The sequence below is a fragment of the Vipera berus genome (assembly GCF_964194415.1).
Source record: "Vipera berus genome assembly, chromosome: 15".
Taxonomy (NCBI): Eukaryota; Metazoa; Chordata; class Lepidosauria; order Squamata; family Viperidae; genus Vipera; species Vipera berus.
The window spans coordinates 7,232,148-7,258,160 of NC_138218.1; the positions used below are offsets into that span (position 1 = coordinate 7,232,148).

General features: G+C 44.1%; 1 protein-coding gene across 1 annotated transcript in view; it reads left to right on the forward strand.

Moving 5' to 3' along the window:
• Positions 1-26,013, forward strand: part of ASTN2 (astrotactin 2) — a gene marked incomplete at its 5' end in the record, with an annotated part of 296,834 nt that overhangs the window by 104,349 nt on the left and 166,472 nt on the right. The window contains one exon of the mRNA XM_081339487.1: positions 17,188-17,331. Within this exon, the coding sequence (XP_081195613.1) occupies positions 17,188-17,331 (144 nt within the window). The remainder of the gene's footprint in view (positions 1-17,187; positions 17,332-26,013) is intronic.

Here is a 26,013-nt window from a genome sequence, read left to right on the forward strand (position 1 = left end):
GTTCGGTACCACAACCTGGGAAAGTTTTTGTTGTTTTTTTTTAAGGGGACGAGCGAGCGTCACAAACGGCTTTGCTCACGGGGCTGGCTGTCCCCTGCCGTTCAAGGTGTCACTTGCCAGCGGTAATTATTCTCAGGGAGGCAAGTCAATCTGCCATCCAGCCCACATTTCACGGCATCTTCTTCTTCCTACGTTCCTTCCTTGGGAATGAATCAAGGAAGAGAGACGGATTCAGAGTGAAAGGCGGGGGGGGGGAGAGAGAGAGAGAGAGAGAGAGAGACAGAGACAGAGACAGAGACAGAGACAGAGAGACAGAGAGAGAGAGAGAGAGAGATCACCAAATGGCATTGTCGCTTGGCATTTTGTCAAGAAGAGTTCTCCATTTTAGGCTCTCCTTTTGCTAAGAGGTCCTTCCGTCAATTCTCTTTGTCGTGTCCCTTGGTTTACCCTCCTAGTTGCGTTCAAGGAGGGAGGAACTGGAATTATTTTCTGAAACTAAGGTGCTCGTCAACTCCTAGAAGTCATAGCAGTCAGCTGTACTGGCAGGACAGGTTTATGATTTGGAAGGCAGCCCTTCTGTGTCTGGCGGTGATGAATGAATTTGAATTCAAATGTATGCGTGCTTCTTCGGCTTAGCGTCTTGCCCTTTGCCTATTGCAACCTCTTTAAGAATAACAGCATAACAGAGTTGGAAGGGACCTTGGAGGTCTTCTAGTCCAACCCCCTGTTCAAGCAGGAGACCCTATTCCATTTCATTTCAAATGGCTGTCCAATCTGTTCTTAAAAACCTCTAGTGATGTAGCAGCCACAACATCAGAAGACAAACCATTCTACCAATTAATTGTTCTCGCTGTCAGGAAATTTCTCCATAGTTCTAGGTTGGTTCTCTCCTTAATTAGAATAGAATAGAGGATGGAATGGAGTGGAATGGAGTGGAATGGAATGACAGGAATAGAATAGAATAGAATAGAATAGAATAGAATAGAATAGAATAGAATAGAATAGAATAGAATAGAATAGAATAGAATAGAATAGAATAGAATAGAATAGAATAGAATAGAATAGAATAGAATAAGGATAGAGAATAGAGTGGAGTGGAGTGGAGTGGAGTGGAGTGGAGTGGAGTGGAGTGGAGTAGAGTAGAGTGTCGAGTAGAATAGAATAGAGTAGAGTAGAGTAGAGTAGAATAGAATAGAATAGAATAGAATAGAATAGAATAGAATAGAATAGAATAGAATAGAATAGAATAGAATAGAATAGAATAGAATAGAATAGAATAGAATAGGATTCAGGAGTGTGGTGTGCTGTAAGTCTTTCTCTGCAACCTTCCTTATTCTTTCTGGATACCACAAGGTTTGTCTTATTGTCTGGGGGCCCACCGAGACTACCCAAAAGGAATGTCATCCTCAAGACTGCTCTGAAGAAGCTCTGCCTGGCTGGATTTCTGCTCTTGAACCCCAACATCTCTATTTGCTATCAGTAAAAGAGGGGACGTGAATTCCTCTGAATCCCTCTCCTTCCCCGCCCCCCCCTCTGTCCTTGTGTTTGCCTGGAAAGCAGATGGCTTTGATTTTTGCAATAGCTGGTACGATGGAGTACAGTGCACTTAATCATATGCTGCTTATCTGTTTCCCTGTAAACACACAATCCTTTCACAGAATCTGATTACAAGGCAAAGCGTCACATGGAAGTGCCACACGGGAGGCCTCCAGGGATGTGGCAAGTATTGTTTCACTCAAGCTGCATCTGTTCTTCGAGGCAGGTTTTTTGTTTTTTTTCCCCTTCTCATCCTGACGGGGCAGTGGAGGTATTCTTTAGAAAGCAAATATTGTCTTTTTCCCCCTAAAAAGGAAATAAAATACAAGCCCTTTGTTCTGGATAAATAAGATACGGGCGGGTGCCCTGGTTCACAAATTGTTCCAGTTAACTCCATATGCCTACACCAGGGGTCTCCAAACTGGGCAACTTTCAGACTTGTGGACTTCAACTCCCAGAATTCCTCAGCAGGCCGTGGAGAATTCTGGGAGTTGAGGTCCACAAGCCTTAACGTTGCCAAAGTTGGACGCCCCTAATTTACAGGATACACTGTTTTTAAAGCAATGTCAAACATCTCCAGATAGTTCCAAGAAGGAAGAGTACTGGAGCTCTTGCTATTCCCCCCCCCCCCCAGACATGGCTGCGTAGCCTACGTCTTCAAGGAAAAACCAAGAAAGTCCAGTTGCCTTTTCAAAAGGCACCTTTGGGACAACCCTGACCTGGATGACCGAGAATCTCCATAGACATTTTGGTGCTTAGGCATTATTCCAAAATCGTTTGCAGTCTTCCTTTAATGTGTCTAACTTTTTTTAACCCCATGATAGAGAATAGAACAGAACAGAATAGAATAGAATAGAAGAATGCAGTAATGAATAGAATAGAATAGAGTAGAGTAGAGTAGAGTAGAGTAGAGTAGAGTAGAGTAGAGTAGAGTAGAGTAGAGTAGAGTAGAGCAGAGCAGAGCAGAATAGAATAGAATAGAATAGAATAGAATAGAATAGAATAGAATAGAATAGAATAGAATAGAATAGAATAGAAGAATGCAGTAATGAATAGAATAGAGTAGAGTAGAGTAGAGTAGAGCAGAATAGAATAGAATAGAATAGAAGAATGCAGTAATGAATAGAATAGAGTAGAGTAGAGTAGAGTAGAGTAGAATAGAATAGAATAGAATAGAAGAATGCAGTAATGAATAGAATAGAATAGAGTAGACTAGAGCAAAGCAGAGCAGAGCAGAATAGAATAGAATAGAAGAATGCAGTAATGAATAGAATAGAATAGAATAGAATAGAATAGAATAGAGTAGAGTAGAGCAGAATAGAATAGAATAGAATAGAATAGAATAGAATAGAATAGAATAGAATAGAATAGAATAGAATAGAAGAATGCAGTAATGAATAGAATAGAGTAGAGTAGAGCAGAATAGAATAGAATAGAATAGAATAGAATGCAGTAATGAATAGAGTAGAGTAGAGCAGAGCAGAGCAGAGCAGAGCAGAGCAGAACAGAACAGAATAGAATAGAATAGAAGAATGCAGTAATGAATAGAATAGAATGCAGAAATAGAATAGAATAGAATAGAATAGAATAGAATAGAATAGAATAGAATAGAATAGAATAGAATAGAATAGAATAGAATAGAATAGAATAGAATAGAATAGAATAGAATAACAGAGTTGGAAGGGACCTTAGAGGTCTTCTAGTCCAACCCCCTGCTCAGGCAGGAAACCTTATACCATACTAATAAAAATACAATTGGGGTGGCGTTCAAATGCTCCTTGTCTCAATTGCGTACCGCACGATCCGAATTAATTGCATTTCCTAACGCAGGGGGAGTAAACGCTTAGCTTTTGCGTTGACCAGCCTCAGGCGCGTATAATTTTGCCCTCTCTTTGCAAGGCAAGACCGGTGCCTTCTCCAAATCCTTTAGTTTCCCAAGTGCATATGCCTAGACCTGGATGGCTCGGAGAGACAAAGAGATTTATTGCAAATAGGGCTCGAATTGCCAGGGATGCCTTAAACTTCAAGGAGGTCCTCAATTCCAGCTCATCTTACTTGCTTGTTGGGGGCTAAGTGAAGCAAAATTTTGAAACCTAGAACTAAAGAGAAATTTTCCCGACAGTGAGAACAATTGCTAAGCACATTGGTTTGTGCTTAAATTGTAAGCCGCCCTGAGTCTTCGGAGAAGGGCGGGATATAAATGGGATTAAAATAAAAATAAATAAATAAATTAACCAGTGGAACGCCTTGCCTCCGGAAATGGTGGCTGTTCCCTCACTGGTAGTTTTTTAAGGAGAGATTGGACATCCACTTGTCTGGGATGGTATATAGGGTCTCCTGTTCAAGCGGGGGGGGGGGGGCTGGACTAGAAGACCTCCACGGTCCCTTTCCTATTCTGTTGTTCTGTCTGTTAATTCTGTTCCTAACTTTGAGTGCTCCTTTGGGGGTTGATAACTGTGGACGCTCCATCATTCGAAGTGTATGGAGACATTCTCAGTCACCCAGGTCACGTTGGTCGCTAGGTAGCCACTTGAAAAAGCTCCATCACTGGAGGCTTTTAAGAAGAGATTGGACAGCCATTTGTCTGAAAAGAGATAGGGTCTCCTGCTTGGACTAGAAGACACCCCCCACCCCCCCAACTCTGTTATTGCGTTATTTTTTGTTTACCCGGGCAAGATTCTGTGGCTTGTGGTTGCCACGCGCGTCTGCTTCCCGCCCTCAGTTTATCTACATTTTCTGTCTGTGTCGATCCTAGCTAGCTTTGTCTGCATCCAGGAACGCGGCTTGGTGTTTGGTCCATAACTGTGAATATTTGATGAGGCTTTCTCAATTACGTATGCGCTCCCCTTGAAGGCAGGCTGCAGGCTAGCGTGGAACAGGATGAGCCTGGAGGTGTTCTTTGCTTCCTGAAACAATCTGTATTATTGGAGGATTAGAAGGAATTCCTTTCCCGCCTCCCCCATTCCCGTTTCTGTCGATTCTCCTTGCTTAAAAAAGGTAAAGGCTCCCCCGCACATGCGTGCTAGTCGTTTCTGACTCTAGGGGCCGGTGCTCATCTCCGTTTCAAAGCCGAAGAGCCAGCGCTTGTCCAAGGACGTCTCCGTGGTCATGTGGCCGGCGTGACTAGATGCCAAAGGCGCACGGAACGCTGTTACCTTCCCACCGGAGTGGTCCCTATTTTTCTACTTGCATTTTTACGTGCTTTCGAACTGCTAGGTTGGCAGAAGCTGGGACGAGTAACAGGCACTCACTCTGTTACGCGGCACTCGGGATTCGACCCGCCAAACTGCCGACCTTCTGATTGACAAGCTCAGCGTCCTAACCCACTGCGCCACCGCGTCCCGTTTCTCCTTGCTTATCAGCAGTTGATTGTCTCTCTATAGATCTCTTTGAGGGGACTCTTCAGAAAGCACGTTCTTTAACAGGCAGGCCATCTTCTCAAGCATGGTTAGCCATGCCATTGACAGTCTTACGTTTACAAGACAGTAGAATGACAGAGTTGGAGGGACCTTGGAGGTCTTCTAGTCCAGCCCCCTGCTCAAGCAGGAGACCCTATATACCATTTCAGACAAGTGGTTGTCCAATCCCTTCTTGAAAGCCTCCAGCGATGAAGCACCCACAGCGTCTGGAGGCAAGCTCGTCCATTGGTTGATTGTTCTCACCGCCAGGAAATTTCTCTTTAGTTCCGAATTGGTTCCCTCCTTCGTTCGTTTCCATCCGTGGCTTCTTCCTTCTGGTGCTTTGGAGAATAAGTCAACCCCCTCTTCTTTGTGGTTAGGGTTAACCGCAGTCTCTTTCTTCGTGATCTATGCAAAGCTTGTCCCACTTGATAAATTTACCGTTCAGGATATTGTGGAAATCCATGAGAAACGGGTTTGTTCACCCACCAAGAGAAAAGAGGTAGCGTGAACACAGATCTAGAAAATTAATGAGGTATCAGATGAATTTATAGCGCCCAGTTGTTTTGTTTCAGGCAGCTTGGACAATATTTGTGGTGCCAGCCTGCAGCTTGATCGTTACCATATTCTGGAAAGCAGCCGAAGTGGTGTGTGAACTCAAAGGAATGGAGTCACAATTCATTCCTCCCATTTTTCAAATGCGGTGTGGGGGATGTGTGAAAAGAAAGGCTAGGTAGGGATGACCTGGTAGCAATGTTCCAATATCTCAGGGGCTGCCCCAAAGAAGAGGGTGGGGTCAACCTATTCTCCAATGCACTTAAAGGCAGCACAAGAAGCAATGGATGGAAACTAATCAAGGAGAGAAGCAACCTGGAACTAAGGAGAAATTTCCTGACAGTGAGAACAATTAAGCAGTGGAACAACCTGCCTCCAGAAGCGGTGAATGCTCCAACACTGGAAGTTTTTAAGAAGAGACTGGACAACCATTTGTCTGAAATGGTATAGGGTTTCCTGCCTGAGCAGCGGGTTGGACTAGATGACCTCCAAGGTCCCTTCCAACTCTTATTCTGTTAGAAGATTTGGAACCAGAGATCTCAAGTGTAAACATGCTGGACTACAACATTAGCCTCCCTGGGAGTAAAAAGCTGCTTCAGAATAGCCCTCTATTTGGCAAACCTTAGTTTATTCCATGATGGGCAACAGATGGCAGTGTATCGATATTCTAGAAGCTTCGGTATAAAATCCTGTAGCGCTATAGCAACCCCTAATCTCAGCCAAGGTACTTCATTGTCATTCTTACAGCCTCGGCTTCTGCACTTTGGGGTGTGCTGTGACTGGCCTTCTAACAGCCTCAGACTTCTTGGAAAAAAAGCCTTTTTTTCTCCTTTCCGTTCCTTCCTGTTCTTCCCGTTTTCTAAACCATGGGGACTGTTGATTTCTCTTCCTGGATGGCAGTGTCAGAAAATCCCCTAGTCCAACTTGGTGAGAAAATCAAGCTGCGAGCCCTGTTATGCATATGTAGTTCTTGTTATTTATTGAAAAACTAAGTTACTTTTCCTAAAGGGATAACCAACCATAAATAAAAAACAGATTAAGATATTAATGCAAGCGATAAAGCCATTACAATTCAAACACAGAATCAGAAAAGAAAATCTAAGTTTTCTTCCTTCCTCCCTCTCCTCTCTTCCTTCTTTCCCTCCCTCCCTCCTTCCTTCCTTCCTTCCTTCCTTCCTTCCTTCCTTCCTTCCTTCCTTCCTTCCTTCCTCCCTCTCCTCTCTTCCTTCCTTCCATCCTTCCCCTTCCTTCCTTCCTTCCTCCCTCCCTCCCTCTCCTTCCTTCCTCTCCTCTCTTCTTTCCTTCCCTCCTTCCCCTTCCTCCCTCCCTCCCTCCCTTCCTTCCTCTCCTCCCTCCCTCCCTCCCTTCCCTCCTTTCTCTCCTCTCTTCCTTCCTTCCCTCCTTCCCCTTCCTCCCTCCCTCCATCCCTTCCTTCCTCTCCTCCCTTCCTTCCTCCCTCCCTCCCTCCCTTCCTTCCCTCTCGTCTCTTCCTTCCTTCCTCCCTCCCTCCCTCCCTTCCTTCCTTCCTCCCTCCCTCGCTCCCTCCCTCCCTGTTCATGTTATTAAATTATAACCCAATTAATCAACTGGTCCTTTCCATTTTCTTTTCAGCTTGTCTCTCATCTTGAATTGCAGTGGCTTTATCACTTGCCCTTTTATCTTGATTCTCTAGGATTTCTGGAATTTAATTTCCACAGGCCCAGCAATCACAAGGGCTGGGGAGGATGACAGCAAGGCCTCAAAAATATCCAGAGGGGACCAAATTCTTGGCTTGGAAGCATAAAAAGGCTGGAGGCGATCAAAAAGCAGAGATAATAATAATAGGCTCTGGGTTGTTGTTGTTGTTGTTTTCCTTCTGAAAAGCCTTTTTCCCCCCCCTTTGGGGATTTATCCTACTCCTGGCTGAGATTGTCCTGTATTACCTTAATGGAAGGAAAGAAGAAGAAGAAGAAAAAAGATGGCGGAACAGCCAATCGTAAAACGTGCTTGAATGGACAGGTGTGTTTGGGGGGAGGAATTCCCCCCCCCGTCCTCATTACAACTTCGGCGATTATTATGGATCTGATTTCATTCAGTTTTCCCCAAAGGAAAGACGCCAGGGTTTATTTTTTTTGGGGGGGGCCCTTCTTGGTTCCAAATAGAATTAACATTCTGCAGCATCTTCCAGCGAGCTGTGAGTTTGCACACATGAGTGGAGACAATTAGCTTCGAAGTGATTGAGCAGCGTGACTGGGAAAAAGGATGAGGGAAGCGAAGGAGTGTGGAAGAAACAAAAAAGGAAGGAGGGTCCGAGATGGCAAAAGCCTCCCTCTTGGTAGAAATAGCTGTGTTCAGGCCGGAAAGGGTGGAGTGGGGGGGAGGAGGAGAGGACTTGGCATCTCTTGACGTTGTACAGCAAAGTCCCGAGAAGCTTCTTCAGTTGCCTCTTAAAAAGCACCGTTGGGACAACCAGGACTTGGATGACTGAGAATCTCCATAGACATCCCAGCACCATCCTTTACACCGTCCGGCCAGTGTGTGTGTGTGTGTGTGTGTGTGTGTGTGTGTGTCTGTCTGTCTGTCTGTGTCTGTGTCTCTCTCTCTCTGTGTGTGTGTGTGTGTGTGTGTGTGTGTGTGAGTCAGCTCACAGGACATAGCCAAAGTTGGGCGGCCTCTGTTTGGTGATATTTTTGGTGATATTTTTGGTGAGGTTCGGTCAAGGACTTCTTTATTATTTTTTGTTCTCCTCCTCCTCCTCCTCCTCCTCCTCCTCCTCCTCCTCCTCCTCCTCCTTCTTCTTCCTCCTCCTCCTCCTCCTCCTCCTCCTCCTCCTCCTCCTCCTCCTCTTCTTCTTCCCACACCCCACTCACTTCAATCACTGAAGTTGTTACCTAGTTGGGCAATGAAACAGGTCTGAGAAGATCCCTACAACCTAAGTTTTTCCTTGTGTGTCCAAGGCAGTATCTCCCAAATTATTATTATTTTTGTTCATCTCCTCCTCCTCCTCCTCCTCCTCCTCCTCCTCCTCCTCCTCCTCCTCCTCTTCTTCTTCTTCTACTACTACTACTACTAGTAGTAGTACTGCTGCTACTACTTCTCTTCCTCCTCCCCTCCACCTCTTCCTTCTCTCCTCCTCCTCCTCCTCTCTTCCTTCTCCTCCTCTTCCTCCTCCTCACTTTAAATGAATGCTGAAAGCCGTGTCCTTGATGCAGAAGGATCCCCTGAACTGATCAAGAGAAGGCTTCTGTGTTTATCCTCCCTTGTTTGTTTGCATGCAGACTTTCAACCCATCCAGCACAAGGCATTAGTTGATCACCATGACCTTGGGCCAGGCACCATCATTTGGAGTTTTATAACGTAAAAAAATACTTTTTAAAAAAAGGAGGGGGGACGCAGAGGAATTCTCTCCATCCCTCCAGATTTAGTAAACCTTTTGAGTGATTATATCGAAGTTTCTTTTTCTCCCCTCCTTCTTGCTTTGTGCCAGATAAGGGCTGTCATTGGCACAGTGCCCGGAACATAGAAGGAAGAAAAATTAAGGGGGAAGGAGGCATCTTATGAATATAAGAGGAGGACAAAAAAAAATACGTTTCTTAATTTTCCTTTGAACAGAACGGTGTTCCTCCCTTTAGTTTCATCTTCCAAAGGAGGGTGGGTGGGTGGACGAATGGATGGATAGATAGATAGTTAAGACTGACAGAGAGACAGACGTACAGTATATTATTAAATTATTAAATATATACAGTATATATTTTAACTGGGGTTTTATTTTCAGGGATAATTGAATCTTTTATTTGTCTTTGAACTTGTATTTCGTATTGGTATGATTTTAAAATGCCCTGTAAACCGCCCTGAGTCCTCCGGGAAAGGGCGGTATATAAATCTAATAAAATAAATAAATAAATATCCTCCCTTTAATACTGTGGGGATTTGATCTAGCAGAATAACAAGAGTCGGAAGGGACCCTGAATGTCTTCTACTCCAACCCCTTGCTCAGACAGGAGACCCCCCCCCCAGGCCATTTCAGAAAAAAAAGTCTGTCCGGTCTACAATCTAACCATCTCCTTCAGCCTTGGTGGAGCAGTGGGCTAATGCCTCCTTAAGTAACACCAGCTGCCTGCAATTAGTGCAGGTTCGAGTCCCACCAGGCTCAAGGTTGACTCAGCCTTCCATCCTTCCCAGGTAGGTAAAATGAGGACCCAGATTGTTGGGGGCAATTAAGCTGACTTTGTAATAATGCCGCTTGGGGTGTGTGTGTGTGAAAGCCCTAATAAGCAGGCATATACATAGAATGAAGGCTACTGCTAAGCTTGTAAGCCGCCCTGAGTCTTCGGAGAAGGGCGGGATATAAATGGAATTAAAATAAAAAAATAAAAAATAAATAAATTATACACATAACAACATTCAACCACCCCCTGCCCCCCCCGAGCAAAACAAAATAGGGGTAAAATCATCTATAACCTAACCGTGAGCTCGGAAGAAATTGCTGCGAGGTTTGTTTGTGTTTGTTTTAATGTCATACCCTGTATGCCTGCTTTTTTTTTCTTTATCTCTCTTCCCCCCCCCCTCCCCATCCCTCTTTCTTCCGTCCCCTCGGCCAGGCAGATGAATGTTCTTGTTTAAATCAGTCTGTCTGAAAGACTGTTTGGGAGTGGAGAAAAGGAAAAGTTTAAAAAAAAAAGAGGATTTCCGCCCCCTCCCCGAGAATACATTATCCTGCCTCGTTTATAATCCAACCCAATGGGCTTATCTCAGAACTGACTGGAGACCAAAAATCACTCCCCCCCCCCCCCGCGCCTAGCTATCGGTATCTTGCAGGTTGCTACGATACACAATCAAGTTTGGTTATTTTTTGATGATTGCTTTGCTGGCTTGTGTATATCTAATAACACGTACAGGATGCCTTTGGAAGCCCGGGCCTGTTCTTTCCTTTGTGGGCGAACAAGGCATAAATATTCTCAGGGTCTTCCCAGGGCAAATGAAGGGAGGAGCTCTTGAGTCCTCAGCTGCCTCTTGCCAAATGGTGGGAGCTGGTTTTTGGCCAAGGGGTAGGAGGGTTTCTGGAGAAGAAGACACTTAGGATAAGCCTAGTAGTGCCTAACTTAGGGTTGAACGAATGAAAAGGCAAAGGGCTTCCTTGGTGGGCCTTCCACTGGGAGGAAGGGAAGGGAGGGGAGGGGAAGGAAGGGAGGGAGGAAAGGGAGGAAAAGGATGGAGGGAAGGAAGGAAGAGAGGAGAGGGAGGAAGGGAAGGAAGGAGAGGAAGGAAGGGAGGGAGGGAAGGAAGGAAGGAAGGAAGGAAGGAAGGAAGGAAGGAAGGAAGGAAGGAAGGAAGGAAAGAGAAGGAAGAGAGGAAGGAAAGGGAGGAAGGAAGGAAGAGAAGAAGAAAATGGGAGGGAGAGATGGGAGGGAGGAAGGGAAGAAGGGGGAAAGAAGGAAAGGAGGGAGGGAGGAAGGGAAGGAAGGAAGGAAGAGAGGAGAGGGAGGGAGGAAGGGAGGAAGGAAGGAAAGGAAGGAAGGAAGGAAGGAAGGAAAGGAAGGAAGGAAGGAGAGAAGAAAAAGGAGGGAGAGATGGGAGGGAGGGAAGGAGAGAAGGAGGAAGGAAGGAAGGATGGATGGAAGGAAAGATGGGAGGGAGGGAAGGAAGGAAAATTTGGTCTAACAAAGTAACAGGAGGCATCTTATGAATATATGAAGAGAAAAAATAAATTTCTTATTTTCCTCAGAAAGGAATGGTGTTTTTTTTTAGTAAAGCATGGCTCTTCCTTTTTTACTTTTCATCTTGAAAAAGAGGTGGATGGATGGATGGATGGATGGATGGATGGATGGATGGATGGAAAGGTAGTTAGACTGACAGACAGACAGAGGTATACTCTTCCATAAAAAAAATTGGGTCTAACAGAATAACACACAGCTGGAAGGGACCTTGGAGGTCTTCCAGTCCAACCCCTTGTTCAAACAGGAGACCCTAGACCTTTCCAGACAAATAGTCATCCAGTCTCTTCTTGAAAGCCTCCAGTGATGGAGCACTCACAACTTCTGGAGGCAAGTCGTTCCACTGGTTAATTGCTCTATTGGGAAATTCCTCCTTCATTCCAGGTTGCTTCTCTCCTTGGTGAGTTTCCATCCGTTGCTTCTTGTCCAGCCTTCAGAAGATGCTTTGGAGAATGGCTTGACTCCCCCACCTTTTAGGAGCCCGTAGAACGGGAGAATGCCGATTTTTGATTCAGCAAGCTCAGGTTAAATTCCTGGCCCACTGAAGGAAGTCCTTTGGACTCTTTCTGGCTAAAACTACTTTACAAAGGGGTTGTAAGGAAGCCAGGAGCTTGCAAACCAGAATCGCAAAGTGGACCCAGGAAGGGGAAAGAAAAAAAAGAACACAGTCAAAACAAAAGGAACATTTGCCTGTCAATAAACTGATGAAGGTGAGGTTACTGCAGCTGATAATTTATTTCCCTTCTCTGACCCCTTGAATTCTTATTTGCTGGGTGACTTTCTTCTCTGAGAACTGGGCTTGCCATGCCGATAAACCCTGGATAAATCATGGACTCTTTAAAAAGAAAAAAAAAACCTTTTGGAGGGAGGGTTTACTGCATTATCTTGGCCACCAGCAGAAGCCTTCAAAGGCCTGGCAACTTGCTAGCCTATCTTGTAAGCTGATGCTATCGGAGAAACTTTATAGCTGCAGAGCCTGTGAAATTACACGCCCAGATTGTGGTGGCATCAAAGGCCTGCCAGTTCATCGCTCAGCCCCTCTCTCTCTCTCTCTCTCTCTCTCTCTCTCTCTCTCTCTCTCTCTCTCTCTCTTTTTTTTTTTTTTTCAGTTTTCTCCCTTCCTCAATCTTTCTAAAAACACAGTTCTCCACCTTTCCTGGCCCAGTAATGTCAGGAGCTCTTACAGGAGGCTCTTAAGCTCCCAATTCCTGCCATTTCCCATCCCTCCTTATTTCTTGGTTGGAGGTTGATGAGAAAGGACTTGAAACTACTAATCAGAATTTCATCTCTCTGCTTCTTAGGAAGCAACCTCCAACTGGCCCCTCTCCTTCCTTCCTTCCTTCCTTCCTTCCTTCCTCTCCCTCCCTCCCTCCCTCCCTCCCTTCCTTCTTCCCTCCCTCCCTCCCTTCCTTCCATTCTCCCTCTCCCTCCCTTCCTTCCTTCCTTCCTTCCTTCCTTCCTTCCTTCCTCCCTCTCTCCTTCCTTCCTCCTTTCCTTCATTTCCTTCCTTCCTTCTTCCCTCCCTTCCTTCCATTCTCCCTCCCTCCCTCCCCTCCTTCCTTCTTTCCTTCACCCCTTCCTTCCTTCCTTCCTCCCTCCTCCTTCCCTCCTTTCTTCCATTCTCCCTCCCTCCCCTCCTTCCTTCCTTCCTTCCTTCCTTCCTCCCTCTCCTTCCTCCCTTCCTTCATTTCCTCCCTTCCTTCTTACCATTCTCCCTCCCTCCCTCCCCTCCTTCCTTCCTTCTTTCCTTCCCCTCTCTCTTCCTTCCTTCCTTCCTCCCTCCCTACTCACTCACTCCCTCCCTCCCTCCAACGTGGTGGCATCCAGGCTTCAGTTCACACATTTATTCTTTTGCCAAGCTGCGCCTGAGGTTCCTTATGAAAACGGGCTCAGCTTCTCACTGCAAGGAGAATTAACATTTTCAGGTCACAGCTTTCCTACCCTGTTGCCAAACCTTCTGGGTGCACGCTTGCTAAATCAGAATGCAATTCCTAGTTCATTTAGCTCTGGGTCACTGCAGGGCAAAGTGTGGAAAATGGCATTATTATTTTTTTTCAATCTCTCCCAGATCTATCTTCCCTCTTACCTTGAGACTCTGCCTTGGAGACGTGTGGACGATTCCCTTGCTGATCTTCCTCTGTCTGAAATGCAGAATGGGCCTATGGGGCAAGCACACTAAGAGCAGCAGAGTTCTTAGAATGACAGAGTTGGAAGGGACCTTGGAGGCCATCTAGTCCAACCCCCTGCTCAAGCAGGAGACTCTGTACCATTTCAGACAAATGGTTGTCCAGTCTCTTCTTAAAAACCTCCAGTGTTGAAGCACTGACAACTTCTGGAGGCAGGTTGTTCCACTGGTTCATTGTCCTCACTGTCAGGAAGTTTCTCCTTAGTTCCAGGTTGCTTCTCTCCTTGACTAGTTTCCATCCGTTGCTTCTTCTCCTGCCTTCTGGTGCTTTGGAGAAGAGCTTGACTCCCTTTTCATATGTTTTAGCCTCCAGTCCTCTAATCGTCTTTGCTGTTTTTTTTATTTTTTAATTTAATTTTAATTTTAATCCCATTTATATCCCGCCCTTCTCCGAAGACTCAGGGCGGCTTACAAGCTTAGCAGTAGCCTTCATTCTATGTATATGCCTGCTTATTAGGGCTTTCACACACACACCCCAAGCGGCATTTTTTCCCTGCACTCTTTCTAAACTCTCAATATCCTTTTGACAAGAAGCAACGGATGGAAACTCATCAAGGAGAGAAGCAACCTGGAACTAAGGAGAAACTTCCTGACGGTTAGAACAACTAACCAGTGGAACAACCTGCCTCCAGAAGTGGTGAATGCTCCAACACTGGAAGCTTTTAAGAAGAGACTGGCCAGCCATTTGTCTGAAATGGTATAGGGTTTCCTGCCTGAGCAGGGGGGTTGGACTAGATGACCTCCAAGGTCCCTTCCAACTTTATTATTATTATTATGTTCAAAACTCATTTAAGTAGACAAAACCGTTGGAGAACTATGCATGTTAGCCACTCTTGTTTGAATTTCCAGGGAGTTTTCTATAATCAGGTCCTTTTCAGGTTTGTGGTTGTAGACTTGTTGGCTTCCGGAAACCCTAATGGCTTTCTAGTTTTGTGTCAGGAGAAAAAACAACAACAACAACAACAACAACCATGTCTAATGTATATTTTCTTCAAGGCTGTAGCAACTCAGCCATGTAGCCACGCAACCTTGGGTTAAATTCAGCATCAGCTCCACATGTCACAACGGATACTTCCACCAAGCGTTCGGCAATTCTCGTTGCAAACGTGAAGATGGCAGAAATGTGTTCGAAGGGGCAAATGAATATGGATTCCCTCCATGGTGAAAGATGAAAATAGCTTGAGAGCAGGGGTAAGGGACGTTTGGGGATGAAGCTGGCAAGATTATTGCCCACAAAAACAGTCAGAAAAGCCATGAAATATCTCCAGGGGAAGGTTGGATTATAAAATTAAAGTGAACTTGCAGAAATGGCAAGGTTGACGGGTTCTGATGAGAGGAAACAAACAAACAACAACAACAACAACAGGAAAGTTTTGTGTTTTTGCTTTTTGAAAGACCAGAAACCTTACGGGCTACTTTGGTGAAAGAAAGAAAGACAATGGTTGAATTTGATGATTTCTGAACTAAAGAGGGACAAAGAGATTGGGGGAAAGATTAAGAGGATAATTATTTCATAAAAAGAAGGAGGGAAGGTAAAACTGTACTTTCACCCCCCCCCTTTCTTTCATTGTTTCTTATTTTCTATCTTTGCTTTTGTGTTTCTTACCTTGGTAGAAAATATAAATAGAGAAAGAAGGGAAGGGAAGGGAAGGGAAGGGAGGAGAAGAGAAGAGAAGGGAGGAGAAGAGAAGAGAAAAGAAAAGAAAAGAAAAGAAAAGAAAAGAAAAGAAAAGAAGAGAAGAGAAAATTGAAGGGAATGGAACGAAACAGAGAACAGAATAGAATAGAACAGAACAGAACAGAACAGAATAGAATAGAATAGAGAATATGAAATAGAATAGAATAGAACAGAACAGAACAGAACAGAATAGAATAGAGAATATGGAATAGAATAGAATAGAATAGAATAGAATAGAATAGAATAGAATAGAATAGAACAGAACAGAACAGAACAGAACAGAACAGAACAGAATAGAATAGAATAGAAAATAAGGAATAGAATAGAATAGAATAGAATAGAATAGAATAGAATAGAATAGAATAGAATAGAATAGAATAGAATAGAATAGAAAATAAGGAATAGAATAGAATAGAATAGAACAGAACAGAACAGAACAGAACAGAACAGAATAGAATAGAATAGAATAGAATAGAATAGAATAGAATAGAATAGAATAGAATAGAAAATATGGAATAGAATAGAGTACAGTAGAGTAGAGTAGAACAGGACAGGACAGGACAGGACAGGACAGAACAAAACAGAATAGGACTTCATTACATTTCATTACCCAACTAGCTAACATCACCAGTGCTAGAAGGCAGAAGGGTCTGTTCTCTTGCTAGTTCCTTAATAGGATGGAAGGAACTTGGCAGAAATAAGGAAATAGAATAGAAAATAAGGAATAGAATAGAATAGAATAGAATAGAATAGAATAGAATAGAATAGAATAGAACAGAACAGAACAGAACAGAACAGAACAGAACAGAATAGAATAGAATAGAATAGAAAATATGGAATAGAATAGAGTACAGTAGAGTAGAGTAGAACAGGACAGGACAGAACAGAACAGAATAGGACTTCATTACATTTCATTACCCAACTAGCTAACATCACCAGTGCTAGAAGGCAGAAGGGTCTGTTCTCTTGCTAGTTCCTTAATAGGATGGAAGGAACTTGGCAGAAATAAGGAAACAGAATAGAAAATAAGGAATAGAATAGAATAGAATAGAATAGAATAGAATAGAATAGAATAGAATAGAATAGAATAGAATAGAATAGAATAGAATAGAATAGAATAGAATAGAATAGAATGGAATGGAATGGAATGGAATGGAATGGAATAGAGGATAGGATAGGATAGGATAGGATAGGATAGGATAGGATAGGATAGGATAGGATAGGATAGGATATGAAATGGATAGAATAGAATAGAATAGAATAGAATAGAATAGAATAGAATAGAATAGAATAGAATAGAATAGAATAGAATAGAATAGAATAGAATAGAATAGAATAGAATAGAAAATATGGAATAGAATAGAGTACAGTAGAGTAGAGTAGAACAGGACAGGACAGGACAGAACAGAACAGAATAGGACTTCATTACATTTCATTACCCAACTAGCTAACATCACCAGTGCTAGAAGGCAGAAGGGTCTGTTCTCTTGCTAGTTCCTTAATAGGATGGAAGGAACTTGGCAGAAATAAGGAAACAGAATAGAAAATAAGGAATAGAATAGAATAGAATAGAATAGAATAGAATAGAATAGAATAGAATAGAATAGAATAGAATAGAATAGAATAGAATAGAATAGAATAGAATAGAATAGAATAGAATAAAATGGAATGGAATGGAATGGAATGGAATGGAATGGAATGGAATGGAATAGAGGATAGGATAGGATAGGATAGGATAGGATAGGATAGGATAGGATAGGATAGGATAGGATAGGATAGGATAGGATATGAAATGGATAGAATAGAATAGAATAGAATAGAATAGAATAGAATAGAATAGAAAATATGGAATAGAATAGAGTACAGTAGAGTAGAGTAGAACAGGACAGGACAGGACAGAACAGAACAGAATAGGACTTCATTACATTTCATTACCCAACTAGCTAACATCACCAGTGCTAGAAGGCAGAAGGGTCTGTTCTCTTGCTAGTTCCTTAATAGGATGGAAGGAACTTGGCACTAAGAACTACCAACGTGGGCAAGGAACAAAAACACAGAACAAACTGGAGACAGTAGAGCAATGAAGATCTCACTTTCTCACCCCTTCAACCTTTCCATTGTCGCTCCATCTTTCAGCTACAGAGGTGTCTCAGGAAACGGTGGAGACCCTGATGCAGAAATTCAAGGAGAGTTTTCGGACCAACACACCCATTGAGATTGGCCAGTTGCAACCAGCTGTCCGTAGCTCCTCTGTCGGGAGGCGGAAACGCAGGAACCGCCATCGAGGTAAGCGTACAATTTTGAAGCAAAGGGGGAACAAATGATTGGAAAATCAATTGCTTTGTCATTCAGTTGAACAAAAACCCTTAATAAAAAATGAATTGATGTTGAGACTCCGGAAAGAGTGCCGAGAAGAGCAACAAAGGTGGTCAAGGGGCTGGAGGCTAAAACATATAAGGAACGGTTGCTGGAATTGGGCATGTCTAGTTTAATGAAGAGAAGGACCAGGGGGGGACAGGATAGCAGCCTTCCAGTATCTCAGGGGCTGCCCCAAAGAAGAGGGAGTCAAGCTATCCTCCAGAGCACCCGAAGGCAGGACAAGAAGCAACGGGTGGAAACTAACCAAGGAGAGAAGCAACCTAGAACTAAGGAGAAATTTCTTGCAAGTGAGATTAATTGATCAGTGGAACAGTTTGCCTCCAGAAATTGTGGGTGCTCCATCATTGGAAGTTTTTAAGAAGAGGTTGAGATTGTCTGGAATCATATAGGGTCTCCTGCTTGAGCAGGGGGCTGGACTGGAAGACCTCCAAGGTCCCTTCCAGTTCTGTTACTCTGTTATTCTCTTCCACATCACTTCTATTTGAAATGTTCTCCCTTTCACGGCTCATGGTTAATTGGCCCTCGGGCATGTGAGTGATTGGAACTCCATGGAACATTAAGGTTAAGTGATGATTTAGCAACTTACAATCTTTGCAGTTTGCATCCAATTGCAAACATAAACCCCTTTGCCTCATTAATCCTTCAGAATCCCATTCCCTCTCCCTTCCCCCCCTTCTTCTTCTTTTTCTTCTTCTTTTTTTTTAAACCTCTCTAAATGAAATTGTCCATTTGGGATGCATTTATTTTCTCCTAACAGCCATGTGATGGTGACACCAGCTGAGTGTGAATTCAGCCTTGCTTCCATGTAGTGACAGTCAACCCCCTGATCCCGGATGGATCTGCGTGTAATTATTTTTTACAGTGCATTTAATTAATGCTGAGCTTCCACGAAAGATTGCTGTCCTGATTAACATCAAATAATAATAATAATAACAATTAAGATTAATAAATATGAGGGAAGATGCAAATGAAGGCCAGCACCAACTAAAGAACGAGCAGTTGTGGTTTCGTGCTGTTGTGCAAATTATTATTATTATTATTATTATTATTATTATTATTATTATTATTATTATTATTATTATTATTTGATGTCTACAAAGGGCCAACAGCAGCGAAAGAACTGGTGGCTGAGCTTTTACATTTTTCAAATAATAATAATAATAATAATAATAATAATAATAATAATAATAATAATAATAATAATAACAACGATGATGATGATGATGATGATGATGATGATGATGATGATGATGATGATGATGTGCTCTGGGATTTTAGAATTCAAACAGACAAGTCCCTGACACATGATACCTCAGACTTAACAATGGTCAATAAGAAAGACTAAAAAATAAGCCTTCGTCCAGTGTGCTCCCACAGGGAGGGTCTTCTCAGGGTGCCGCCGGTAAAAGATTGCCTGGTCTGATGGGTTTAGGGTTATTTTATAGTTTTGTATTAATTTATTGAATAGGGCTATAGTATTTAATATTTTTAATTTTTGTATATTGTATTTTATTGCATTGCCCTGTACACCGCCCTGAGTCCTTCGGGAGAAGGGCGGTATATAAATTAAATAAATAAATAAATAAATAAATATATTGCCGGCTGGTAACACCCAGGGGGAGGGCCTTCTTTGTGGGGGCGCCTGCCCTCTGGAACCAGCTGCCCGTGGAGCTCAGGACTGCCCCTGACCTACGCTCATTCCGCCGGGACCTGAAGACTTGGCTCTTTGAGCTCTCCGGCCCAGGCTGAGAATTTTTAACTGGGGCTTTTATTTTCAGGGATAATTTAATCTTTTTAATTGTTTTTTAACTTTTGTATTTTGTATTGGTGTGATTTTAAAATACCCTGTAAACCGCCCTGAGTCCTTCGGGAAAGGGCGGTATATAATTAAATTAAATTAATTCATAAGGGATGGGGCAGACAGCAGAAGAGAAGGGGAAGAACTGGAGAAAAGTCGCAACATACCAACGCGTTTATTTATTCATTTCTATCTGCCTGTATTATTTTTTACAAAGAACCCGAGGCGATGAGCACAAGAAACATAAGGAAAAGCACAGTGTCAAAAGAAAGGAAAGATAGTAGTACTAAGAGCAAAGGGGCCTCGGGTGCAATTCCAAAACATCTGGACGACCACTTGAATACCATCGATAGGGTCAACATCCCCATCGGTCAGTTGCAAAAGGCAGCTTTAACAGAATCATTGTAGAAAACGCCCTGGGAATTCAAACAAGAGTGGCTAACGTGCATAGTTCTCCAACGGTTTTGTCTACTTAAATGAGTTTTGAACATAATAATAATAATAAAGTTGGAAGGGACCTTGGAGGTCTTCTAGTCGAACCCCTTGCTCAAGCAGGAAATCCTATACCATTTCAGATAAATGGTTGTCCAATCTCTTCTAGAAAACTTCCAGCGATGAAATACCCGCAACTTCTGGTGGCAAGCCGTTCCACTGGTTAATGGTCCTCGCGGTTAGGAAGCTTCTCCTTAATTCCAGGTTGCTTCTCTCCATGATGAGTTTCCCTCCGTGGCTTCTTGTCCTGCCTTCAGGCGCTTTGGAGAATAGCTTGACTCCCTCTTCTTTGGGGCAGCCCCTCAAATACTGGAAGGCTGCTATCATGTCACCCCTGGTCCTTCTCTTCATAAAACTAGACATACCCAATTCTTGCAACCGTTCTTCATTATGTTTTAGCCTCCAGTTCCCTAAAAAAAGCCTGCATTAAGTGATGGGAACTTTAATGCCATCCATAATTGCTTCCTTGTGTTCTTCCAAATTCCTCTTTGGATCATCCATGAGACTTCCCAACCGTCCTATCTTCAGCCAACCTTTTTTTCTAAGTTGCTTTTGATTGTTCCCAATGTCAGGCTTTTATCCAAAGGACTCGCCTTTGTCCAATCTGTCCACAACATTGAAGCCATGGATTCATTATTAGTGCTTCTGGTGAATTGTGGAAAAAATAAAATAAAATAAAAATCTTACAGGCTGCTTAGAAGCGTGCCAAAATGCAGACACAAGGTGATGTGGATTCCGGCAAGAATTGGTTAAAGGTTTACAATTTTGTTTCGAACAAGCACCAACCCCTGCAAGGAAGCCTGAAGATAAATAACACAAAAAATACACCTCTGAAGAGCAGCTGGTAGATTTTTTTTTTATCTTAAAGTAAAATGCTGCAGGCATGCAAAACAAAACGAAACAAAACCCCCAACTGGAATAAGGTTGTATAAACCGAGGTGTAGAATTAAAATCATGTGAAAGTATTAGGACCACTTTATAATGCTTAATAGGGACGCGGTGGCTCAGTGGGTTAAGACGCTGAGCTTGTCGATCAGAAGGTCGGCAGTTTGGCGGGTCGAATCCCCAGTGCCGCGTAGCAGAGCGAGCGCCTGTTACTCGTCCCAGCTTCTGCCAACCTAGCAGTTCAAAAGCAGGTAAAAATGCAAGTAGAAAAATAGGGACCACTCCGGTGGGAAGGTAACAGCGTTCCGTGCGCCTTTGGCGTCTAGTCATGCCGGCCACATGACCACGGAGACGTCCTCGGACAAGCGCTGGCTCTTCGGCTATGAAACGGAGATGAGCACCGGCCCCTAGAGTCGGAAACGACTAGCACGCGTGTGCGGGGGAACCTTTACCTTTACCTTTTTATAATGCTTAATAAGGCCACCCCCTGGGATTCTGCATCCAATTTTGGTCACCACATTACAAAAAAAGACGTTGAGACTTTGAGGGGGGAAAAATGCAAAGAAGGGCAACTAAGATGATTAAAGGCTTGGAGACAGGAACGTATGAGGAACGGTTGCAGGGATTGGATATGGCCGGTCTAGAGAAAAGAAGGACTTAGGAGGGACCTATCCAATATTTGAGGGGCTGTCAAAAAAAAAGAGGGGGTCAACCTATTCTCCAAAGCACCAGAGGGCAGGAGAAGACAAAATGGATGGAAAGTAATCAAGGAGAGAAGCAACCTGGAATTAAGGAGAAGCTTCCTAACCGTGAGGACAATCAACCAGTGGAACGGCTTCCCTCCAGATGTTGTGGGTGCTCCATCACTGGAGACTTTTAAAAGCAGGGGGGGGTGTCTTCAAACTCGGCCCTTTGATGACTTGTGGACTTCACCTCCCAGAACGCTGGCTGAGGAACTCTGGGAGTTGAAGTCCACAAGTCATAAAAGGGACCAGTTTGAAGAGCCACCCACCCCCGCTTTGCTTTTAAAAATGATGCTCTGGGACCGAGATGGAAGAGGTGAGGACAGCCGGAAGAGTGTTGTTAGAGAGCCAGAGGAGGCTGAGCATCTGGCACAGATGTCTCCTTCGTAGCTGTCACCGCTCTGCCCTTTAGCTCTCTTTCAAGGCAGCAGAGCCACTCAGGGCTTAGGCCCGTCTCCCTCGGCTTGGGCGCCTGTGCCTCGTCACCACTCCCCTCCCCTCCCCTCCCCTCCCTTCCCTTCCCTTCCCTTCCCTTTGAAAACCCACACAGATTCTACATAATCAGAAAATGCAGGATCCCTGTCGGCAGTTTTCTAAAGATGTGCAGCCCGGATAATTTAACCTGTCAGCACCATCCATCACACGGGGACACACGGGGCGGCAGCCAAATGGAAGCACGCAGGACAGAGCCTCCAGGCTGGGTTTGTCCAGAAGAGAAACTGCTCTTTCCTCCGGGGCCTGGTTGGTGTCACAGATGCATACGTTGCCATTCTGACCCACCACTCACTCACTCACCAGCCCGTGACCTCGCCCTCAACTGATCAATTATCTTACTCGGAGCAGACCTTAATGCACCTTCCTGCACATGGCTGTTTACGACTTGAGTGCTCCTCGGCTAAACGAAATCTTGGGTTTGATTGATTGATTTTTTTTTAGAGGGGGGGGGTGGGACAGTTTCCTGCAAGGGGGGAAAGCAGCAGCTCCGTGGGCAGGAAAGCTGGCCCGGAGAGATGTTACGTTGATTGGATTTTACTAACTGGTTTTACTCTAGCGGCGGTTCTCTCGCCGAAGAGGCCTGGTGATGTTCTGGCGGGCTGTAGCCGGATGGAGCTGCAGAGGTGTAGGGGAAATAAATGGAACTGTGGGGCTGCTTTCGTGGCTGATAACTGGAGAAAAAAAAACCCAGAGCAAATGTATTTCTTAAAAGAAAACTAGCGGCTGTCAGACGCCCCCCTCCCCCCCCACACACACGAATTGTGTAGGCTGCGGTTAGTGCATGAAATGTGGCCTCCTCGGTATTTTTAGCCTTAAAGAGAAGCAGAAGGGAAGCTGTGCTAATCTCCGTCTGAGAGACAAAATGGGGTTGGCGCTTTTTTTTCCTCCGACGTCCTCAAATATATGAAGTTGTTTCCCTGAAGAGAAGCACTGGTGATGTTGCCTAGGTTGGGTCATAAAACGTCTGCAACAAAAAAAAATATCCAAACTTAAGAGAGCATCAGGTACTTCAGAGTCACCCTCCTCCTCCTCCTCTGCCTTTCCGCAAACTTCACTCCTTTCTAGCCCTGATGATGTTACCTAGCTGGGTAATGGAACATCTGCAAGAAAACAACCAAGCTCAGAGAGCACCAAGGACCCCACAGTCCTCCTCCTCCTCCTCCTCCTCTCCACAAAACCCGCTCCCTTGTAGCACTGATGATGTTACCTAGTTGGGTCACAAAACACTTGCAAGAAAACAACCAAACTCAGAGAGCAGGATGCATCCCACAGTCCTCCTCCTCCTCCTCCTCTTCCTCCTCTTCCTTCTCTTCCTCCTCCTCCTCCTTTCCACAAACGTCACTCCCTTCTAGCACTGATGATGTTACTTAGTTGGGTCATGAAACGCCTGCAAGAAAACAACCAAATTCAGAGAGCACCAAGGACTCCACAGCGGCCCTCCTCCTCCTCCTACTACTACTCTTTCTTCTCCTCCTCCTCCTCTTCCTCCTCCTCCTTCTCTTCCTCCTCCTCCTCCTACTACTACTTTCCACAAACGTCACTCCCTTCTACCACTGATGATGTTACTTAGTTGGGTCATGAAACGCCTGCAAGAAAACAACCAAGTTCAAAGTGCACCAAGGACTCCACAGCGGCCCTCCTCCTCCTCCTCCTCCTCCTCCTCCTCCTCCTCCTCCTCCTCCTCCTCCTCCTCCTTTCCACAAACGTCACTCCCTTTTACCACTGATGACGTTACTTAGCTGAGCAATGAAACATTTGCAAGAAAATAGCAAGTTTATACAGCACCAAGTACCCCACAGTCGTCGTCGTCCTCCTCCTCCTCCTCCTCCTCCTCCACAAACCCCACTCCCTTCTAGCACTGATGACTGGGCAAGGGAGTGAATTGACCTAAAGATCTCTCTTCCTCCTCTTTCTCCAACACCCCAGACTAACCTGTTAAAGCAGCGCTTCTCAACCATGACAACTTTAAGACGGGCGGATTTCAATTCTCAGAAACCCATCGCCAGCTTGCTTTGATATTTCCACCTGCATGGTGGCTATGGCCTGCAGGAATGGAAAGCCCCTTCCCTCCCCCGATCTTCAGGTTGCTAAGACTGAGAAACACCGCTCTGGAGTATAAAATACATCTAGGAGCCGTTTTAGATTTATTAAGATCAATTTTATTAAGCTCTGGGTGCACACCGAGGCTTCCTATGCACGGAAGAAAGTAGTGCCCTGGACCAGCGGCTGAATTTTGTAGGAAAAATGCAAACGGATGCTAGCTGAATGCAGGTTAGAGTGTTGGTTGGCCCTGGCTGCAGTGGAGCTTTTGCATTAACCAGGTTGCCTCTGGAGTCGTAATTCTTTGGAAAATCTTAATTCAATTACTGTCTGTCACCGAAGCTGCCGTGGTTGTCTCTGTGCAAACTTTGCTCCTAATGGCTTCCGAGATTAGGAGTTACCAAGAACTTGGATGAATGCCAACTAATCACAGCAAGGACGGCTTCTGGAACTTAGCCAAAGAATAAAAGTTAGCAGTCAACCAAGCTAATGAGCCGTTTCTCTTTGAATACAACAGCGTTAGGGAGATTTTTTGGCCATAAGCATTTTTTGTTCCCCCAACCTCCTCCTTCCTTTTTTTTCTCCCTTAAAAAAAATTTCTAAAAGTATCTTATTGCAGATAAAAGATACAGGACAGATAACTTCCGACTGAGGACAAATCCTGCCAGTTCTCAAGAAGAAGAAAAAAAGGGGGGGGGAAGGAATAGAGAAAAATGGTCCTGAACAGAACGTAATCTTCCAGTTGTGTAATACAGCACATAGAGCGTGTGGGTGTGCCTCTTCGGTGAAGAATTGATCCAAATTAAGACAATTTTTGCAAGGGGAGAAAAACACACGCACTGAACTAAACGCCTCCAAGTCAGCTCGGGTTATTTCTTCACTGGGCTACATTTGGTTATATCGCCGGGAGCATTTTTAAATCAAACTAAGAGGAAAACAACTTGGGGAGGAAAAATAAACCCTAGGATTCTGGAGATCTAATTGCAATTAGTATGGACCCCTACCTGATGCCTTCCATTTAGTCTGGCAAACATAGAATAGAATAGAATAGAATAGAATAGAATAGAAGAGAAGAGAAGAGAAGAGAAGAGAAGAGAAGAGAAGAGAAGAGAAGAGAAGAGAAGAGAAGAGAAGAGAAGAGAAGAGAAGAGGAGAAGAGAAGAGAAGAGAATTGAATTATGAATAGAAGAGAATTGTGAATAGGAATAGGAATAGAATAAAAGAATAGAATAGAATAGAATAGAATAGAATAGAATAGAATAGAATAGAATAGAATAGAATAGAATAGAATAGAATAGAATAGAATAGAATAGAATAGAATAGAATAGAATAGAATAGAAGAATATGGAATGGGAAGGGAAGGGGAGGAGAGGAGAGGAGAGGGAGGAGAGGAGAGGAGAAGAGAAGAGAGGAGAAGAGAGGAGAGGAGAGGAGAGGAGAGGAGAGAGGAGAGAAGCGAAGCTGGAAGGGACCTTGGAGGTCTTCTAGTCCAGCCCCCCGCTCAAGCAGGAGAACCTATACCATCTCAGACAACTGACTGTCCAGTCTCTTCTTAACAGCCATGATTTCTGAAGGCAAAGCTGTTCCACTGGTTAATTGTCCTCACTGTTAGGAAGTTTCTCCTTAATTAATTCCAGGTTGCTTCTCTCCTTGATTAGTTTCCATCCGTTGTTTCTTGTCCTGTGGTGCAGTGGTTAAAATGCAGTATTGCAGGCTGACTCTGCCCACTGCCAGGCGTTCGATCCTGATCAGCTCAAGGTTGCCTCTCAGCCTTCCATCCTTTTGAGGTCGGTAAAATGAGGATTCAAATTGTTGGGGGGGGGCATAGGCTGACTCTGTTAAACCACTTAGAGAGGGCTGTAAAGCACTATGGGTCAATATAAGTCTGACTGCTATTTGGGAAGAAGGAAAGGAAAGGAAAGGAAGGAAGGAAGGAAGGAAGGAAGGAAGGAAGGAAGGAAGGAGATGGACAAAGGGGCAATATATAAGTCTGAGTGCTATTGATTGGGAAGGAAGGAAGGAAGGAAGGAAGGAAGGAAGGAGGAAGGAAGGAAGGAAGGAAGGAAGGAAGGAAGGAGATGGACAAAGGGGCAATATATAAGTCTGAGTGCTATTGATAAGGAAGGGAGGGAGGGA